Below are 22,895 nucleotides of genomic sequence, written 5' to 3'. Positions count from 1 at the left end.
GTTTTGCTGTAGTGTGTTGGCAACAATGAAGTTTGAACTGATTCTTTATTGTTAAAAGGGTATTTACGAACCAGCAACAGGCTAAATGTGTCCTTTGGTATGCTAAGTGTGAGAGTGTTACACAAGTCCAACGGGAATTTTGTCATCAGTATGGTGTGCGTAAAGTACCAAAATACGATTCCATATTGTTGTGGTGTCGAACATTTGAAGAAACCGGTTCAGTGCTTAAAAAAACATGCAGGTGGTCGCAGTCGTAATCTCGATAGAGAAAGAGTTGTTAGTGAAGTCATGACAAGGAGTCCGAGGAAAAGCTTAAGATGACTGTCTGCAGAGATGAATGTACCGTATACATCTTGGCACCGTATTATTCGTAAGTACCTACGTCTGTATCCATATTGCATTCAACGCCTACATTCCTTACTCAATAGGGATCATGATGCCCGCTTCTATTTTGCAACCTTTATTGGTCCAAAGATGGAAGAAAATGCGGGCTACTTGATCAACTGGCTCTTCACAGATGAAGCAACTTTTCACGTCAGCGGTAGAGTAAATGAACACAACTGCATTATTTGGGCCAAGGAAAATCCCCATGTCTCCTACTAGCTGGAAAGGGCAAGTCTAAAAGTTAACGTGTGGTGTGCAGTGAGTCGCAATAAAGTGTATGGACCATTTTTCTTTTCTGAGAACACAATACATCATATTCCTTACTTAGACATGTTGCAGTTGTTTCTACTGCCCCAACTCCAACAAGACAACAACTTGAACATTGTGTTTCAATTAGATGGTGCACCCCCTCACTGGGCACAACTGGTTCGCGATTTTCTTGACCAACATTTCAATTGTCGTTGGTGTAGCCGTGTGGGACCAATTGCTTGGCTTCCCAACTCCCCAGATTTAACCCCATCAGCGTTCTTCATCTGGGTTTTGTTAAAGACACTGTCTATTCACAGAAACCCACAGACATTGAGGATTTGAAACTCAAAATCACACAGGCTTTTGACAGAATCTCTCCAGAGATGTTACACCAGACGTGGAATGAATTGAATCACCTTTATGAGTTGTGCAGATTTCATAATGGAGGCCATGTAGAAAACTAAAAACTGTACCAAACTGTTAGTAGTGTATAAAAAAAAAAACTCCCACCTTTCAGTCTTTTATATACAATATTTCAGGTAATTACATTTGACCAAAAATATTTCACATCCATTTTATTTTATCCATACCCAAACTTGAATGCTGTGAAGTTTATGTAATTTATTTGACTAGTTTATATTGCAGAGTTGCTACGCATCTGGAAAACCTGGAAAACGGAAATGTCAGGGAATTTGGCTTGTCAGGGAATTTTGCTGATCATCTGGAATTTATGTTCATTTTGGAGTCTGTAAGAGAAAAAGTTGCAAAATGAACAAGCAGTTCACTTCCACTTCTGGATTCGGTTCTTGTGATTTTACTCCCAAACTTGTTTCTTTCATTCTTATGCAAAATTATGGTTCCTTCGAATGTCTGTAATAAATTTTCACTTTTATAATTCACTAATTTTAGAAAGAATATCAAATTAAAACTTGCAGTCCATATATCTGATTGATGACTAAAGTAGATTGACAATATGATTATAATTATCGGAAAGGTTGGTGAAGATGAAGTTATTGTGTATTATTTTATATTTCTTAGTCTCGTTGGCATTTCCTATAGAATTCCAATATGCAACAAAAATTTCTCTGGATGCTGTATACTTACAAATGTAAGCAAAAGAGCAGCATTTTCTACAACACTATAAATCCTCTAGAAAATGAAAAATTGTGTATGGTTTATGAGGATTATGTGGTTTCTGTTGTTTTTATATTGTGGAGATCTGTTATGGTGAAATAATGTTACCTTAGCCTGAAGACTAGATGCACGTGATTGTAGCACCCAATACATTTAATGCCGATTGTAATTTTACATTTTATTCTTCGAATTTTTATGTGTTCATGTGCTTGTAGAATGAAATTTGCTAAAAAGAAAAGTTGTGAAAGTGAATATAAATAATAATTAACGGACATTATATTTCAATTTCCTTTATTAAAGGGTGAGGTTCAGCCTGCGGCTGTTCTACCACCTAACCCGGATGGATACATATACATACTAAATATATTCTACATACTAAATGTCTGTACAATAACAAACAAAGAAGAAATAGATAAATAGAAGACACAAAAAGAACAAATACAAAATTGAAGCAAAGGCTCGTCTACACACTAAAAAAGAAAAAAAAAAGATGGAAAACAAATAGAGTACAGCACACATAAATTTGCCGTTGCGTAGATACCAATTTTCGTTTCGTCTCCCCCTCTCTTAGTATCACGTGTTCTACCCTGCTCGAAAACCTTCGCTATTGTTGCCATATTGTCATTCCATTCCTGGACACACTCGCGCAAACATCATTGAAAACAATTGAATAGCGCTCCAGCTCGCGGTTCACACCGTTCAGCAGGGACGGTAATGTGGCAATATAGCATGGCGTAATGGTTGCTTCTTTTATGCAGTGCATGTTCATTGGCTAGCTAGTAACTAGTGTTGCCAACTGTAATAATGAAGCACTATTTCTGTCATGGAAGGGGAAAGGCAGGTAAAATGACGGTGAGTTTTGTTGGATTGGAAGCACCATATTTTTATTTCATACCAAGTATTTTACCGGTTTGACGTGTGCATGTATTGCGTTTGTGTATGTGAAAGTGTGTGTTTGTTAATGAACGTTAAATTCCATAATGCCTCCAGTTCTGTCAAAGTTGAAATCAAAAACCTTGCATAGCCAAGCTCGGGAAATTCTAAGCAACGTGCACGAGTTCATGAAGGAGGAAGCCAGTTCGAAATGGAGCGGCATCTACCGCCACCGCCCAGGGAGGCAAAATGACTAGCGCCAGCCCTGGTTCATAGCAAAAGAAAAAGCCGCGCAGCTTATCGTCTAGTGGCAGTATATGTACTTGTTATTGTTGTAGAAGCCGGCATCGTTTGTAAATGTAGAACAAAGGCAACCGACTTTCGCCGATCACAAACAGGAAATAATAATACTGCTTGAGGAGGAGTGTTGTGGTCCAATTGTCGCGGTTTAACACGTTGGCATGTTGTTATCTGCCGTTGCAGTTCCGTACCGGTGTAGATGGGTTTTGGGAGTGAACAGTTAGAACGCCACCAGTGCATTAATGCTTGAAAAATTTTTTGTTTGAAATCACTCAAATAAGGAATCATATGAAGAAGTTTTCTTTGCAGCATTTTTGGTAATTTTACGTATGTGTTAGTTCATATTTTGCGAATTTTTAGTCCATATGTATGTAGCTACATACAAAGCCACTTGTTAGTACATATTAATCCTAGTCCTGGTATAATGCATGACGTTTAAAACTCAACGTTAGATAGACCTGAATTCTCTAATTTCCTTGTTGTACGTAACAGCTGTGCATCGGCGCACTGCAGCGATTTTTCTATCTGCTCCATTAGCAACACTGCTTCTTTAGTTCTGTCGCGCATCGCACGGCAGAAATATCTGTGCTGGACTCTACACAAAGGATACACAAATTAACTGACACAATTGTGCTTGGTGTGATATAGTTAATACAAATTAGTATTATGTGTAAAACATATAAATATTCTCAATATACGAGAAAGGACAAAATATCGTCAAGGGTTGGCAATATGTAAGGGGAAAAGTAAACAAGCAAAATTAAAATGAAAATGCTTGTTTTTTAGGAAGTTGGTGCAGAAATGAGATCTATTATTCATGAATGCTGGAACACAGATATTGTTCATTTAACATTATATTTTTTTTAGTTTGTCTTTGAAGTTGTTGCGATTAGAGAGGGATGTCATGGAAGGAGGAAGTTCATTCCACGCTTTTGTAGCGGAATATGTGAATGATGATTTGAAAAGCACTAGTGTGCTCAAGTTTTGATTTTCCCCTTGTTTTATAATTATGTAATGGAGCTAGAATGGATCTCTGTGGGACACCAGTTTCCAATGGCAGGGTGCGAGAGAGAGGGGACGTGGCAGCATTTATGAATACTCTGTTGTCTGTTGTTCAGATACGATCTAAACCATCGGAGAGCGGGAGGTGAAAAATTGCAGTATTTTAATTTGCTTAAGAGCAGGTCATGATGAACACTGTCAAAGGCTTTGGTGAGATCCAGTAATACTAATGCTACTGCCATTCTCTTGTCTATTGATCGTAATACAGCGTGAGCACAAAAACACTCCCTGGTTTTGAATGTGTATAACTTTAATACCAAAAGTAGTATTCTACAGAAATGTTCACAGTAGTTGTAAAAACTCATAAAGTTTTCGTGGTGTTCATTGGAATTACAAATACTCAATGTGCACACCACCTGTTACGCGGGAAACATCGATACGATAATCCAGCTCCAACCACACCTTCTCAAGCGTATCTGGTGTGATGAAGTTGACAGCTGTACTGATGCGTTCCTGAAGATGATTCAAGGTTGTGGGTAGTGGAGGTACATAGTCCTGGTCCTTCACGAACCCCCAAAGGAAAAAGTCACAAACTGTCATGTCCGGTGATCGTGGGGGCCACTTGCATAGATTTTGATCATTGGGTCCAGCCTGTCTTATCCAACAGTGCGGGAGGTTGTCATTCAGAATGCTGCGTACAGATTGCTGCCAGTGTGGGTGCGCTCCATCTTGTTGTAGAATGTAGTCACCTCTCTCTGCAGCAAGTTGAGGAATTAACCAGTCACGTAGCATTGTTAAGTAGCTTTCACATGTGATTGTTGGCCCCTCAAAGAAGAACGGACCGTACACTCGATGCTCTGACACTGCACAAAAAACATTCACCTTGGGTGAGTCACATTCCACATCAAGAGTGGCATGCGGATGCTCGCTTCCCCAGATCCTAACATTATGCCTGTTCACTTTTCCACTCAAGTGGAAGGTCGCCTCATCACTAAAAATGATCTTTGTCAGAAAGGTTTCATCATCCTCCATTAAAGTGTGGATAGTCTCGCAAAACTCACGTTGCTTTACCTTGTCTTGTGGATATAACTTTTGAACCAATTGCAGCTGGTGAAAACGCAAACGCTTCCGTAAAATCTTGCTTACGGTAGTTTGTGGCACCTGCAACTGCCTGCTGGCTTGACGTGTTGATTTTCTGGGACTGCGTACAAAGGCTTCTCCCACACGCTCCACAATTTCCTCAGAAATGGATGGTCGGCCAGAATGTTCTTTTCTTTGATCACAAATGCATCCTCTCAACAAATGTTTTATGCCACTGCAGAATGGATTTGTGTGAAGGTGGATCAACATTAAACTTCCATTTAAATGCACGTTCCACTCTCACAACACTGCTTGTTTTGGAAAATTCTAACACGCACCAGCTTCTTTGCTGCGGAGTGAATGCCATTTTCGATGTTACTGCCCTCTAGCTATCGAATTCACAACTAGCGATTCTGAAAAGAAAGATATTAAAATATTTTGAGTTAACTGAGCTTTGGATATCAATTTTATCAAAATATTCAAGTAACTATTAATTTTTTGACATCTTGAAACCAGGGAGTGTTTTTGTGCTCACGCTTTAAATCGTCAGTGATTTTAAGTAATTCCATTGCCGTGCTGTATGAAGACTGAAACCGGATTGACATTTTGGAAGCAGAACTAGGTCATTAACGTGTTTGTGAGTTTGCTTGTAAACAATTGTTTCAGTGATTTTGGAAAATATAGGCAAGAGACTTATTGGTCGAAGGTCATTCAGGGACGTTATTACTTTTTTCTTTGGTATCGGAACAACACGTGCTGTTTTCCAGCTGGCCGGGTATTGTCCAGTCCGGAATGAGAAATTTACGATGTGCGTCAGGGGACGTAAGATGTGCGGTAATAATAGTTGAATCATTTTTATGGATATTCCATCATTACCAGAGGCATTGGATGATATTTCGTTTCTTGCTTTCATTGTTTCAGTTTCGTTTATTTCTTGCAGGTCGGAAAGTTTGAGTGCTTTCGTTAAAAGTGTAACGATCAAGGAACTCTCGAGTTTTGTTAACGTCATCTTCTGAAACATCCGTTTTGCTGCATATGCTAGAAAAATGTCTGTTAATTGAATCCACGTTTCTCAGGTCGGAAGGTATCTCCTTGATATTTTTACTATATACACCCCACATTTTAAATTTTTTCCACAACTCTTTGCTGTTATTGTTGCAGCGGAGGTTATGATTAAAATAGGCTTTCTTTTCCTGCCGTTGGTGGTAATAGTCCCAGTTTGCCTGGGTTTTTGTGCGCTTATATTTTATTAGGACATTGTCACGGAGTTTCATTAGTATTTTTGTGTTTTCAGATATCCACGGAGATCTTTTGGTTTTATTAATTTAGTTTCAAGGGGTGCATGCTTGTCGAAGAGATTTATTACATTTTGAATAAGGAAGTGCACTTTATCATTGATGTTGTTGAAGCTATCAATTTGCATCCATTCAATTGTTGCAGCATCCCTATCGAATATCTCTTTGTCGAGGGTAGAGAAGTTTCGATATTTGATAAACTGTTTAATTAATTTTGGTTTTTCGATGGCAAGTGTCGTGTTTACTAGACAGTGGTCAGACGTTCCGACGGGAGCGGTTACATTAAATGAGCGTTATTCTGGTTGGTCGGTAAATTATCTGGACCATGCCGAAAGAGTTGATTATTGATTGTAAATATACTGTTTCTGGTTTATGGGGAGAAAGGAAATCTGTGTTTACGTCACCTAGAATAAGTAATTTGTGAACAAGTGGGAAAACTTCCGAGATCGTCGTTTCTAGATGTGATAATTTTGTATACGATATGTTAATGGCTTTGTACACACCAATTATTCCCAGAGTTAAATGCTGGAGCTTCACCGTTACGCTAATAATTTCGACTTCGTCGTCATTTTCTTGATTGTTGCTAGAGGGAATGATCTTGATATTTAGGTCTTTACGGTAATACAGGATTAGGCCACCCCGATCTTTTATGGTTCTATCCTTTTTTATTGCTGCGTAACCAGGTATGGAGAAGGTCAAGGTGAGAGCTTCGCAGAAAGACCAGGGTGCTTAGTCCCGACTCTCAATACGTGAGCACGGAAACGGCCATTTCATTATCACCCCAACTCGTGATCGGCGAGAAAATCGTAGTCCTGACTGGTCGTTAACGAGTGCCGACTTTGATGGCTTACAAGTTCTCGCTAACGACTGAGAATATAGTCTGTGATGTACTCAAAACAAGTTTGTCGTAGAGGCTACACCCAAAGAACCAATCAGATTGGGAGAATTAAAATCGAGAGTCGCGAAGAATCGATCGATCTTCCTAAAAATCGATTGTGGTTTGTTTACTGTCTTATGAAGTTGCCCAAATGGCAAAATTGATCTTAAATGTAAAACTGCACGGAAAAATAAATAGCGAGTTTATTCGAATACATAATATTCATGTATGTGAGTGGCACTCCATGAGGATTTTTCGGAGGAAAATAAAACAAACCTATGCACTTACCAAATTAGCTAATAACGTCAACACTTAAAAAAAGAAAGAAAAAGTTGTACAATGTTATGAATGGCCAGTCCGATATTTTTTTAAGATGTAATGGTAGTTTTCTTAACTTAACTGCATAGAAGGCAGGGAGAGGGAGGGTTGTTTCTTTCAAATTTATTATGCAAAGAGGTGTTTCAAATATGTGGTAACTTCTAGGTCGAAGTTTCCATTGTTTAATTCAAAATTAATAGTGCAAAGGTCTTTTTTACACGGCTCGATTTTTTATCCGTATTAACACATGCTTCATAGTTTTAGTGATTTCTTGCTGCATCTCGTGAGAAGAACGATTTTCCCTTTCCATACATACCTACATGATTGTTTGGGAGTATATATATATTGCAACATATTGAAGGTTGTATCTTCAGTTTTTCTTGGTAAATAATATTTTAGAAATTTTAAGGGCTAAAATGCATACATATTCCTAAAATGAATGTTTTGCTTGTCTTTGATACAAATAGCTGATTGATGTCTTACGTTGTTAGGTTAAGGAAGTTAGATTTAAGGCTCTTAGAATTAATAGAACATTCCTAAATACTTTCTTTGTAAGGTTGGGTCAGTCAGGTTTAGGGTTCTTAGCATTATAACAATATCTCTAAGTGAACAAAACATCCAGTCTCAAGCACAAAACTCCCTTTGAACCTTGATGAAAATCTGCTAAAACTCCGTGTCTTACATAACCGGAAACCAAGAATGGCTATTTGCTGCAAATCACAGGTGCTTGTGTAAGCTCCTTTAAAAATCGAAGTATCTCAGGTAATTTAACAGTGCTAATTCATTTCTCCAAACTTCAAACTTACCTTCACATATTGTTTCCAGTATTCCAAACTACTTTCTAATACATCTATAACATTTGCAAAAATGAAAAAGAAAGAAAAAAAGAAAAGAAAATCATTCAACATTCGGAACTGTTGCCAACTTCTCTATTAATGGCAGAATATCGATTTTCGGTGGGTAATGTGGGGTTTGGTGAATGAGGGCTGATTTTCTATGAGCGTTTTAGGAATATGTATGCATTTTACACTAAATTTTCCAAATTTTATTTACAAAAAAAATAATAATTGAAAAATCAAATGAACACAGCAAACCTTGGGAAATACAGTAGTTATCAGTAACAGTTTCATACATCGGAGACACATTTCTTCAATTTTACACAAGAAACTACTTACGGAAATGAGTTTCTCCGAGGTTTACAACGTTCATCGAGGTATTTTCTTTCATCATGGAATATATTTGACTGGGAAATCATGTATTTTTTCCAAGAGAAATATCGCACCCGATGCACAATTGCAATTGCTTTCATTTGCTTGCCCTATGACAACCGGATGCTGCGTACGTTTGATGACGTAAGCTCCTGTCAGTGTTTCAAACCCCCCTTTTTTTAGGTTTTTTAACCAAACCTAACCTAACCTTATTGGAAATGGTTCGTGGGGCTATCCATCAGCTACCCAGGCTATCCGTCAGCTACCCGTGCATAATGTATAATTTCCACCGGTGACGAACACGATAGTAGGTATTTGTCACATTCCTGGTAAATCCAGGTTCATATTTTATTGAATGGAGATGGAAGTATACAGAATTCCTTTGCATTACAAATACAAGTGTGATTTTGCTCAGACTATCTACTGAAATGTACAGAAAAAATACCTCAAAAATGACAAAAATATGCTGTCATACAATGAATTTGCTAAAAATATGCCTTAGGTTTTTTTATGCATTTACATGACAAATAACAGCATCATCATAGCGTTCACAGAAGATAGGAAATTTAATTTGGTGTGGAGAAACAAGCTCGGATAAAATCATGACAAAAATCTGAGGCCTGTAAGGGAAAAAATCTGAAAATATACTTACTGATTTCATAAAGGTGCTTTGTCAAAAATGAAAATTGTTACTTCTGGAAGTTTATGACAGAGCCACATAATCTTCATTGTGTACCCCAACCTATCTACTTACCATTCAAGTTAACAGTTCTGGATGTGTGAATATCCTTAGCTAGTTATATGCAATAACTTATGGCAAGTTGTGAATATGCTGAACTAGATGGGACCTCCATTGCAGGAAGAATACAGTAATTGCATGACAAATTGTATGCTGTAACTTATTAATGCCTAACAGTACCAAGAAGTTACAGAACTGGCATTATAAATTTACACAGAGATCCAAGTTGTGTAAATTATGGTAGTGCATTACAGAGTTTTTTTTTGGAAACTCTCAGCATTGGCACATAATACCAAAGACATGTTTTTCATTTCATAAATTTTCAGTAAATTATAATGTCTGTAACATGTAAATTTTGCATTCCTAGATGCTATTTAATGATTGGTACAACAACTTTAATTCCTAAAAACTATTTATTCAGTGAAGTGTAATTTTCAGTCGTTATAGTATAGAGACAATGATGTGAAAAGATTTATTAATTATAATGACAATCTTAGTGTAGGATTTCCCTTACTCTTTGAGTGGAGTTTTAAGTCCACTTTTGTGCACAGATAGGCTAATTGGAACTGGACCTACAGTTTAAAGTAGGATCCGAACCACTATGCCTCACCGGTTCTCAAACTTGGAGGCCCTTGATTGCATTCAAATATGTTACAACTATGCCATTTGAAGTAGATGATGTAACAAAAATTATTGTGGATGCCGTATGCAAATTGAAATATAGCATCAAAAGATAAAATAATAATAATAATAAAAAAGTCTCTCAAGAGACTGAAAATGAAATCCGGAGTCCCCTTGATGTTGAGGTAATTAACATTTGACTAATATATTAATGGGGGACTGTTCAAAGGAGTCCTCCTATTAATGACTATTGCAATATTGTTGTACGAGAACCAAATAGACCTAACTTAAATTTATGTAAATTTCACTAGTGATTATGTCTGAATCTAAAAAAGTCAGTAATTTGAAGATACTTAAATCCTCTTTACCACTAATGAGAAAAGCTGGACATGGGTGAATCTGGCTCCAAACACTCCTTTTTTAGAGTTACGTTCCTCTGGTTCTCACACGACAATATATGACATGAGGTCGTCTTTATGCACAGAGAAGCTACAGTTTAAAGTGGGATCTGAACCATCAAGTGCCTCTGCTGAGTATTGAACCTGGAATCCCTTGATTACAAGATGGCAACATTTCCAATTTACCAATGAAGAGGCTTGAACTGTCAGTGAGCAAATGAGTAAAGTAAACCAATTTCAGATAGCACTGAGAAATATATTCGCAATGCAACTTTTCTAAATCAAGTGGGAAGTGATTGTGTACATTATGAAACATGTATTAGTGATATCAGATACACACTGATGCAGACCTTTTGTACACAGAAAAGGCATAGTTAAAAAAAAAAACTGACTACATGGGAACTTTGCATGTAATAAAAATAAGTTGCTTTTTCAGCTTTTTAAAACTTTAGGAAACCCCTTTAGTGTGTTCTATTACAGCTCTTGCAATAACAATCTTCTACAACAACACACTACTTTATGGCAAGAGTAACTAAGGCAATGAAGCACATTGATATTTCATAACGACAAACAAGGCTTAAAAACTATTGCAAAGGGGAAGCTTTAAACAGAATAAAATGAACCTTTTCATGTTTCATCTTGCATATGAATGTGAATCATGAAAATATAAATCTCCTTTCTTTAAAGAAATATATTTTAAGGTAACAGCCATCCAAGCCATATGAAATGGCTGATGTGCATTTTACTGAAAAATTATCTGAAAATTCTGGCTCAAGCAGATATTTAGTTTTCTGTTAGTTGAGACCCAATCTTCAAAAAAACTTTTCAGCAGGTAGTAAAAATAAATGAACCATTTAAAGCATTCCATAATTGAATGAAAGAAGTAAGGAATTGCCACTGCTAACAATATTGAAATAAAGCTCTGGGGTACCGTTACAATGTTATATTTCAAAAAGAATGTCACAGAAAACCTATTTCACACTGCAATTTAACACACAAACTTAATAACATTAAAGCACATCTGAAGATACACACACACACATGCAGAGTTGACAGTGGATGGGAAAACAGAGATTTCTTCCATCCCTCCAATGTTTTAATGTTGGCATCATTTTTTTTTATTAGAAAGGCATCGTGCAGTGCAGCACACATCTATGATTTTTGTTGCTATAGGAGGGCGATAGTGAAGCACCATGTCCTTTAAAAGACACCTCAATCTTTGTTTTAGGATACCAATGGTCCATTACATTACACAGCTATGCGCCTCAGGAGTGTTTTCACCAGCACCAGCTATTGGTGTCATGGCCCAAGGTCCTCTGGATACCCACTGTTACCTGCAAAGATAAAAAAAGGCCTGTCCTGAGTTTCCACTGTAGATAATAAATATCCCAATATCAATTGGAAGTAACTACACTTAAAAGATTTTAAAGGATCAGCAGGAATTCAAGTATTAACTTATGAGCACTTCTATAATCTATGCCTTTACTTCAAAACATCTAAAGTGCACATATCCGGTGACAGTTCCCCCAGTCCTTATGAAGAAACTTAAATTTGGCAATCCTCCAAAGTGCCACAGTGATAGAAATTTGGAGTACTTTAGTTCAAATCGCAATGTCAATGTTTGACTTCTAAAAATACGCAAGTGTTTCACAAAAGCTCTATTTCCATAGCAAATGGCATGTTGAACAAATGAACAAGTAATGTGTTATGACTCCTAGGTGCTTTTTAAACTTGCCTACAACAAATGAGGTTAGATAAATTTATCATCCTCGCTTTACATTCTACAAATTCTATTGCATTTCAACTCTTCATGTCAACAATCTTGTTATTCATATTCAAATTAAATATGTATCATATTTAATCACATGCTCATTGTGTGGCAAACATTATAGATTATGCTAACTGTGAATGTTATGTGAAGGCTTCCATGTAAAGTATTGTCTGGAATAAAAATAGTTATATGATTTTATGAAACATTCACGTAACATTTCTATTAATAAAAATGCTTCCATAAAATTGTCCCTAGCATGGTCTTCTTGTATACTGGTAGGGTTTCTTCTTCTTCTTCTTCTTCTTCTTCTTCTTCTTCTTATTATTATTATTATTATTATTATTATTATTATTATTACTACTACTACTACTACTACTTGTATCTAAGAATAAAACGTCTTGATAACATTTGAAGAACTCAGAAATGTTTAAGTTTAAAATTTACTGATAATGCACATTTTGTAATAATAAAAAGGTGGGAAAAAGAATACTAGACTTATTGTAGAATATAGATAATTATGAAACAACACTGCACATGTATTCATAATACAGTAATGGTAATAAACATAGTACTTCACATCTTGAATAATGCAGTGCATATATGAGGAGTGCAATTTAAATACTTCATGGGAAAAATTATTAACAATAATTATTCCAGACTTACAACATCTACATACCTAACAGCCAAGTGTTCCTTGTACCTTCCTTATTCTTATATTGACAAAAGTATCTGATGTTGGAATTCCTCATGTGTCCACCCTGGATACTGAGAGTAGTCACAATATTTTCATTTTAATCGTTTATCTGCAAAAGAGGAAAAGTACTGTAACTTTTTCACAGATAATTGGGGTTAACAAATTGAGGTATTGATATTAATGAGATACTGCACAAACTTAATGAAAACATTTTTTAAAAAATATATATTCACGTTATTCTGAATGAGAAATACCATCTGATGTTACACATTACTCAGTTGTTTACTTCTGATTTATTTGAAAATAGCAACTGTTTTGAAAAACACACAAATTCACCTTTTACTGTTTCAATAAAAAATAATGAAATAATAACAGAATATCTGGAACTGATATTGCCATGAGCACCTTTTGATTTGGTTTGTCTTAACAATTATAATTCTATTGTTTTGTCCATGCAAATACAATTTTGTTTGCTAATCCAGAACTATATGGATAGTATTGAAAGTAAACCAACATGTTCACTCGCACAATATACCTACCTACATACCCAGTCAGCCACCCATTTCAGTATTTATGTTTTATTTAATTTTATTGTAGAAGCTGTCTAAACTGCACTGTTTGTGTAAGAATAGGCTTAACAATATTTATACCTACTTAAGCTACTTACTTACTGGAAAAAATAGTTATAAATACAATGTTCCAGATAAATTCAATTTTTGTGCAAAACTTTCACATGAGAATGGAAAGAAAGTCAAACCCACCACATGATGGATGTCAATAGGTGTATAATGAAACAAAAATAACGTACACTATCATACTTTCTTTTAACATCCAGCTGCTCTGCTTGTATCATTGGGAACTTCATCCATTGTGATGAGCAATATCCACCATAGGACTGCACACTTGCTCTATACACTGGCTGATGACCTATAACCATTTGGCTGGTACCTTCATGTTGTGAAAATGAGAGCTTCTAGCACCTATAAAATTATTTCAGAAAAAATAATTATAAATTCTCTTACAAGGAAACTTCTATCGGTAATGGTTCCGATTGTTTTATGATTTCCCCTAGCACAAAGACTAATTATCGTAGAATTTTGGAAATCATTGTCACACGAAATTTGAACCTTCCTTAAAGTAATGAGCGCTGTTTGGACTCGAAAAAAGTTATTTATATTGAAAAGAACAACTTGAAAATTACCTTACGCAGTTGTCGTGGACAAGATATTCTCCGTCGACAAGCGACAGTAAATATCGTATAAGCATGGGAATGAATGTAGATGTAAATCGTGAATGCATTTAGGGACTTTATTTTAATGCTAAGGGAACCAAACCTAACCTGCCTAACCTAACCACAAAAGCATATATTGAACAAAATATTAAGTGATCGCTAAAACTCTGCAATATGTGTTAACAGAAATAAATCGAAATCGAACCATGTAAAAATTGCATTCGTAGCATGATGAGATTGCAATAAAACAAAAGGAACTTGGGCCAACATTTTTGTCACAAAAAAAAGTTTCTCTCACCAGTGTCTGGGTAACCGAATGGAGTACTTTCACTTTTACTGGTGCTTAGGTGGTTAGGTCAGATTTTGTGATTACAATTAAAAAAAAAAAAACAATTGTACATTCCCGTCGTGATAAAAAAAATAGTTTTGGAATATATTCTAATGTCCGTAACTCTGTAAATGTATGTTTCTATTCCCCAAAATTTTGATATAGTCTTAACAACAGTTAATATTTTCGTGGGGAATTTTTCCTGGAAATTCGAGGGAGTACGTAATTTAGTACACTCGACCTACAATTAATACAACTTAAAACATAGTTTCGGAATTTCCTATAAAATCTTTCTATCATCAGTTCATGTACTGTATAAATGATGCGTACCATTTATTCCCCCTATATATAACATATGGTAGTGGTGCCTAATTGAAGTATTTTATAGTACCGTAATTTCATTCACTGGTTGCAACAGGACAATATGTTGCAGAAAATTAATTGTTCCTATTTTGTGCGGCATCGTTATATTACATTTTGATGTGACGTGTGTGGAATGTTGGCACACATTTCCCAGGTGTATCAAAACATATTTTGCAGTAGTATTTTATTTTGCGATTGCCAAGCTTAAGGAATGTTGCAAAAATATCAGCTCTAATTCTTACAAAGTACATGGAACAATGTAATCAACAATAAAAAGGAAAATGGCACGAAATATCAATTCTTTAGGTACATCGTAGCAACAATTCACAATACATACGTATTTCCCTCTCCCCCAGATTTGTTCCAATTGTGCTTAATGTTCATACACAATAATATTAATAACATACTAACATGACGTACTTACTCGAAATACGACTGAAACGAAGTGGGCTTGCAATTCTTCTTTCTTCAAAACCTTTCTCTGCAACAGCTGATAGTGTCCATCTTGAAAATGTGCAGCCGTGAACGAACTTGGTAGGTGCCTGCCTTGTGAGTGGATTCCAGTCATTTTCCGTTGGTGCATCCATGACCGCACTCGTTAACGAAGAGTGGAGACTATGCTAAATGGCATTTGTTAGCCTTTCTTGACAAAAACATCACCAAATCGTTAGACCTTAACGTGTGGACAGTTCAAGACTAAGGCCCCAGCTCTATTATAATATTATATATATTAAATTTGTGAGTAATTCGCACAACTTTCATCATGAATTCGAGTTTAGATTATATCAAGAAATACTTCAAGTGTGGTGGTTAATGTGTATTTTTTTGTTTCCCTAGCAAATTTTACCATATTTGGCACAAACGCTGCGAAGAACTTATCAATAACCAACCATAAGTTTTCCACTAAGTATATTAAATGTTTTTAGCATTTGTCAATTTTATGACTTTGAAATTAAACATTTTTTTTTCATTACAGTCACTGGAGGTATCAGTGAAAGAACGTGCTGGAGTGATTAGGCCATACACATCAAGCATATACATGCTGTATCCAAAGGAAGGGAGCGTTCTAAAAATGAAACGGATTTATGCTGTGGTCGAAGGAGCTACATCATTGATGACACTGTATAACTTGTTTGAATATTCGGCAGGGCTTACAAGTAGGTCATATTACACATCATGTTTCATCATTTGCAAGGAGACATATTTGTGATGCATAAAACACTTAGCACATAATCCAAGAATGCTAAAAATCTAATAGGTTTCTCTCTGGCACCATGCATGAAAATGAAAAATAAAAGTATAAACATCTGTTTTAAAGACTGCACATTACTAAATTGCAATACTGAATTTTCCTCTGTCACGGAAATCAAAATTGCTTGGAATGATGTTGAATCACCAGTTGTTGTCAGTACACTAAATATACATATGTTTGTTTATTTATTTATTTTTAATTTCATGTTGCTCTACATCTAAGATTAGAACATATATTCAGTGGATTGGCAGCAATGAAACTACCAATCATTGTCTTCTGCCATAATTTATGATTGCGGCATTCAAATTTGCATGTAGTAAGTGTGTCTTCTGTATGGTGTGGTGGTATCACTGTTGCCCTGTAATCAGGGGGTCCGAGATTCGATTCCTGGCGGAGGTATGGCAATGGTTCGGCCCAGTCCCAATTTGGCTATCTGAGCATATATTGACTTGAAACAAACTCTGACATCTTGCCATTCAGTAGGAATTCGACATTTTTACTGGACAAAAAATCAACAGTTTTGTGATCTGAGTGGGAACTGGCATTGTGGTGAAGAATAATGCGACGATTTGTGTTTGTTTTACGCAATTCATTGATGACTTCTGGCAAACAAATTGTTGTATACTACTCAGCATTTGCAGTCCTTCAATCTTCTAAAGCTATTGTTGCCACATGTCCAGTATAACCGAAGAAACAAGCAATCATTTGCTTGGCAGCACTACTCGAACGAACAACTTTTGTTGGTTTCGGCTCAATTTGAAACACCCAAACAGTGGATTGCTGTTTAGTTTCGGGTTCATATGAATAGATCCAAGTTTCCTTCCCCATAACGACATAGTACACCAAATTTGACTTGCCGCAGTTGAATTTTTTGAGCATTTCTCTACACCAATTTACACGAGACTGTTTTTGAGCTTCGGTCAAGTTGTGTGGGATCCAACAGCTTGATGACCATGCAAAATCGTATGTATTGCTTTCATGTCAATGTTCAAGGATGCCTGAATCTCACAGTATGTCACATGCCGATCTCTCTCAATCATTTCACGCACAGCATCAACATTACTGGCAACAACAGATGTGGATGGACGACCTTCACAAAATTCATCACTGAGAAATGCTTCATCCCCAAAAACCAAATGAAGTCGCTCGATGCATTGTATCAGTGTTAAACTACATTTGAAATCATAAAAAATCATTGCCCGAAAGTGTTCACGAGAAATTTCCATTTCTCACACTAAACTACTACTTCAAACTGCTGTGAAAAATAAACGAATAGGCTTAAACAAACAATCAAAGTTAATTTAAACATAAAAAAGGTATATTCTTCCGATTTTCATAATAGCGGAACACTAGCATCTCTGTTGGTGGTAGTTTGCAGAAACTTTTCCAGCAACCCTCGTACTTTTCCTGCCTGACTGATTTTTATTGTTTGATTAATTTCAGGGGCCACCAACACTATGCACCTGGGAACTCAAGCTTTACTACTTTATAAACGTCTGGTTCATGTGGTATGTTCCAAGTTACTAGGTGTGCCATAGCCAGTTTGTCTTTGCGCTAGCTGTTGCGGCAATGCAGTATTTTATGTAACCTGAAAGAGAAATTTAAAAAAATATTTATTTACAATTCTTGTTAAGGAGACCTGCATTGGATCGATATTTCATCCTGGAAAAGTCATGGAATTTTTGCTTTCCCTCTTTGTTACTCAACACTGCCTGTTTCTGAAAATTGTTGTTCACAGTGCTGTTGTAATTGGGGAAGTTGGCCCTTGTTCTGTCTCAAAAAACATTGCACATCCTCTCTCTCGTCCCATACGGATTCAAGTATCAACAGTTTCATTCACATTTGCCAATCTCCTTCTCGTACATGCACGTACTTCAGTCACACTTCCAAAGCATCACGCATGAAGTTTTTGAGTTTCTCTGTGGGGTTACGCAAACTACAAAAAGAAATACCGTAAATGCAGTAACTTCAAAGATCTAATATATATATATATTTTTTTCACTAGTTCTTTCCCGGACATTCTGCTCGCCAATTGTCCGTGTTTATGAATTGGGAATTATGCGCTGGTATAGCCATTTCATCTGCTGCGTGTGATAGGTTTGAGTTGTTGCAATAGCTGGAGCTAAACATGATGTGTCTGACCACTGTCGATATTCAGCTCGTGTGGAAAGTACATAATTGCATGCATCTCTTTGATTTTTGTGTTGATTAGAGTGTGCGCTATATGCCTGACTGAAACTTTTTGGATCCTGTGTTTGTTAATCTTGAGGTGCCTTGCTAGTCTTGTAGTGGGTTGGGATTTATTTGCATCTTAATAGAACATTTACAAGTAAGGTTTGCAGAAATAATTTAGTAACTCACTCACATCTTATTATTATCAACAGTGTTTTTTAAGGTGCCAGTTAAGGTGCCTGTTTTAATTTTGTATGTCAAGGATCTAATGGAGACATGGTCTTTTTAGATGTCCAAGGAAGAGAGAGAGAGAGTGGTTTATTGTAATTTACTCTGATGCTAATTGATGACTTATTGTTAGTTTTCATCTTGGATGTCCATAAACTATGCTTAGCATGTAAGAAGTATTCCTAAATGTTGAAAAAAATGCTAATACAAATTATTTTTATTGTTGCAAATGTTGTTATTTTGACTTTTTTTTTTTTTTGAAAGTTCACCTTGAAACCCTTGAATTATATGTGAATTTTATGTGAGTGAGAGAGAAGTCACTGTATGGTACCCAAGCATTGCAGGTGGTTCAGAAGACAAACTAGCTATCACAGGGCACCTATAGTGTAAATCACCAACCCTGAGACTTTCTGTAAACAAACCGTCTCGCCGATTTGATGTATCACTCCGTGTCAGCGTAACACTGAGACCTTCCCGCATGCATAGTACTCGCCATGTTGAAAGTGGCACTACTTCCTTGCTGTTCACATGATTGTTTTTTAAAAAATAACCAAGTTATAAAATATCATTATGTACACAAATCTAAGCTCATTGAAAGTTACAATGCATATTCCTACAAAATGTTCACACTTATATTGCCTTTCCATGTCACCAAGTTATTTTACGAAGTGCACTACGAGTGTCACTATTTATATTTTGAGCCTAACAATGAAAAAAAAAGGAATTTGGCATTGAAAACTGCTTTATTGTTTTTCGAAGTATTCTCCTTTATGGTCATTTTTTTTGCATTCGTTCAAACCATTTGTCAAAGCAGTTTTTCCAATCTTCTTGAGACACCTCCATAACATGGTTTTTGAACACATCAACGGCGTCTTCCGCCGACGAAAATCGTTGTCCACGCAATTTATTCTTGACATTCGGGAACAAGAAGAAGTCATTGGGTGCCAAATCAGGACTGTACGGCGGATGACCCATCAATTCGATTTTTTGACTGTTCATAAAGTCGGTTGTTAGACGAGATGTGTAACAGCTGGCATTGTCTTGATGAAGAATGATCCGACAGCATTTGTTTGTTTTCCGTATTTGACCGAAGACCTCTGGCAAACAAATTGTTGTGTACCATTCAGAGTTGACCGTTCTACGTTCCTCTAAAGGCACAGTTGCCACATGACAAGTTTTCCCGAAAAAACAGGCGACCATTTGTTTCGATGTGCTTCGAGCGCGAACAACTTTTGTTGGATTGGGTTCACCTTGAAACACCCATACAGTCGACTGCTATTTTACGTTCTGGCTCATATGCATATATCCATGATTCGTCACCTGTTACAATTGTATTTATTGAGCATTTGTTTGCACCAATTGACGCGAGTGTCTTTTTGAGTTTTTGTCAAATTGTGTGGGATCCAATGAGAACACACCTTTCTCACAGCTAAATGATCATGTAATATTTTATATATGCTGGTGGAACTCATGCCTAGGGTTGCCTCAATTTCACAGTATGTCACATGACGATCTTGCAGTATTAGGTTTTGCACAGCATCAATGTTTTCTTGAACAACAACTGATTTTGGACAACCTTCGTAAATCTCGTCGGTGAGCGAATGGCGGCCACGATTAAATTCGTTATATCAGCGTTTCACAGTGGCAAAGGATGGGGCTTCATCGCCAAATGTGGAAGTAAGTTGATCGATGCACTCTTGTCTTGTAATCCACCTCGAAAATCATAAAATATCATTGCACGAAAATGTTCACAAGTTAATTCCATTTTATTGTTGTCGTGCAATCTCCAAGGCAACATAAACAACACAAATGAAGCTATTGACAAAACATTTGAAGTACGTTATGGTCAATAATGCCAGACGATTCCGTGCAAACGTCATATCGCGCCTAACTTCAATCAGTGTTGCCAAGGCTCAAAATATAAATAGTGACCCTCGTATATTTGGTGGAACAAAAATCGTTATTAGGATGCTTGTCAAAGTTTCCAACCGCAATAAATTTACGAACTTTCTTTGTCTTGTTTTGATCGTCATCGTCAATATATTTATTGGACTTACAGCTTTGCATATGGCTGTTTATGCCAATTATATATTTTATTTACATAAGATACAATTTACATAAAATCTACAAACAAATTTCAAATACACTCCTTTCTATATCAAACCTTAGAAATATACATGGTACTGGGGTATCATTCTACACCCTCGATTTTCTGCACATTTCAAATATTTTCGTGAAAATATTTAGTTCCTCATAACAAACAGTGTTTGTAAATAGCAAGGAAGGTAATTTTTTATATCTACATTCTACGAAACTTACGTTTTTTTTAAAGAAAATTAAAATTCCTTGCGTAACATCAAAAAGGTTATTTGGGGCTTCAGTGATGATGGATGATGGATTCATGTCACAGGTGCAAGTCTGAAGATTTCGGATCATGGATTCATGTCACAGGCCTACGTCTGATTTTTTTTCTTTTTCTTCTTATGATTGACTTGTGCAATGGGAACATTTGCGATTGCGATATGTTATTTGTGTGATATATTGGTGGGTTGAATATTTCAGACATTGGATTTCATTTATACGACTTCAGAAATTGGAATTAATTATTTCTTTTTGTCAACTGCAGGCCGAAAAGGGGAGGATTGTATTTTCGAAATGACTTGTGGGATGGGATAATTTGCGACTTCTTATCTTTATGATGGGATGGGAGTGGATGGTGGTATTCTGTGGAAAAGGACAACAAGGACTTACAACATAGGAGTTACTTCATTTTTGGACTTTGAAATTTAACTTCGACCCGCAATTCAGTGCCTGCCCTTAGTAAAAAGAGGTAAGTTACTTTCTTAGGTTTAATTTTAGCCTCCATTTTTGGTATCTTCATGTGTCAATGCGGAAAACAGTGAGAAATAGTGTTGGGACAGGTGACTCCACCCAATTTCTAACATGCCTTTAAAAGGGACTCTATAGATAAAGGCAGGTACCCGGAGCGTAGCGTAGCGGAGGCGTGTCCATGTTAGCAGTAGGGGACAGTCGGTCAATTACCCCAGGGGTGGAGCCCGGAATCTGTGGGAAATTTGGACTCAACAATTTCAAACGACAATATCTCAACTTCAAACGGCTGTACATTCATAAATACTTGTTTCCGCGCTCCAAATTTTTGTTCTTCATAATTAGCATCACATAATCTTAAAAAAAAAAAAAACTCCGAAATCGAGGGTGTAAAATGGGACACCGGACCCATATACATTACCATGTTATATCATTTTGTCTAAAAAAAATGCAATTAAAATATATTCAATTCGCATGCAAGAAAGAAGCAAATTTATGGGAAATGATTACTGGTGCAAAGATGTAACCATAAAGGTGAAGCAATAAGTACAAAAGAAAGAGCATTGGGTTTAAAGTGAGACGTCATTTGCTGCAGCGTATCCCATACTACAAATTGGCCGTTGTTTTATTTTACTTAATGAATCCTGTAACAACGCTGGAGTTTCATGTGGATTATTTTACTTCTATGAGTTTGCAATGCTTTCTGCATGCACGTGGTTTTGTTTACAGAAGGTCTAGGGTTGGTGATTTGAACTTTAGTGGCTTGCAGGGAAACACAAGGAGTTCCTCAGTGAATAGTAACAATGACCACTGAAATTAATTAAACGATTAAGAATAATTTTGCAGATAAAATAAATAGTACTTCTTTATAGAGTATATATATACTATATTAATGTGTGTGAATTTCGTAATATTATTTTCTCTCTTTGTTCTTAGTGTTCCCACCACATCACAAGAGACTGATAAGACAGTATTTCCCTGCTGCTCTTGAGAAAATCATTAAGGAGGATAGGCGATGTAGTAACCTCTGTGAACTCATTTCCTACAATGGTAAGTTTCTTCCTTTCTTAATGTTGTAATGAGTGCATAGTAAGACATTTTGTGTAGCTGTAGGTGTCGAATTTGCTGGCGTATCTAGCAAGTCCAAAAAAATATTTCTTTTGACTTTCTGCACTGAAATGCTTTGGCAACAATTTCTGAACCATACTATAGGAAATTAAGTTATTGCTTATTATGATATTATTTACACGTTACTTTTTATTTCATTCATAATTTGTGTGCGACTTACTCACTTTTATATAGATTAATTCGTATTCTCAATAAATTAATCAAAAATACAAAACTTTTGTACTTACGTGTAGTGTGTATCTATTATTCAAACGACATTTCGGGAACAGCTGTTTCCTTCGTGCATATTCTGTGGTGTAATAGTTATCAGTGTGAAGAGGATTTATTCTATTGCACATACTGTGGTGACCACACACAAGCCTATTTATTATCTGTCCACCACAGCCTCACTCATCGTTATTTATCTGAGTGAGGTAAGTAA

At 36.3% G+C, this 22,895-nt stretch overlaps 1 protein-coding gene across 1 annotated transcript in view; it reads left to right on the top strand.

Moving 5' to 3' along the window:
- The window catches only part of LOC145997217 (stimulator of interferon genes protein homolog), a 128,103-nt gene that overhangs the window by 90,302 nt on the left and 14,906 nt on the right, over positions 1–22,895 (top strand). The window contains exons 4-5 of the mRNA XM_083133979.1: positions 15,842–16,022; positions 22,283–22,396. Coding sequence (XP_082990105.1) covers positions 15,842–16,022; positions 22,283–22,396 — 295 coding nt within the window. The remainder of the gene's footprint in view (positions 1–15,841; positions 16,023–22,282; positions 22,397–22,895) is intronic.

The sequence above is a fragment of the Lepisma saccharinum genome, chromosome 13 (assembly GCF_977018435.1).
Source record: "Lepisma saccharinum chromosome 13, izLepSacc3.1, whole genome shotgun sequence".
In the NCBI taxonomy this organism is placed as follows: Eukaryota; Metazoa; Arthropoda; class Insecta; order Zygentoma; family Lepismatidae; genus Lepisma; species Lepisma saccharinum.
Note: the sequence above shows the minus strand (reverse complement) of the source record. Positions and strands in the feature narration are given on the sequence as shown.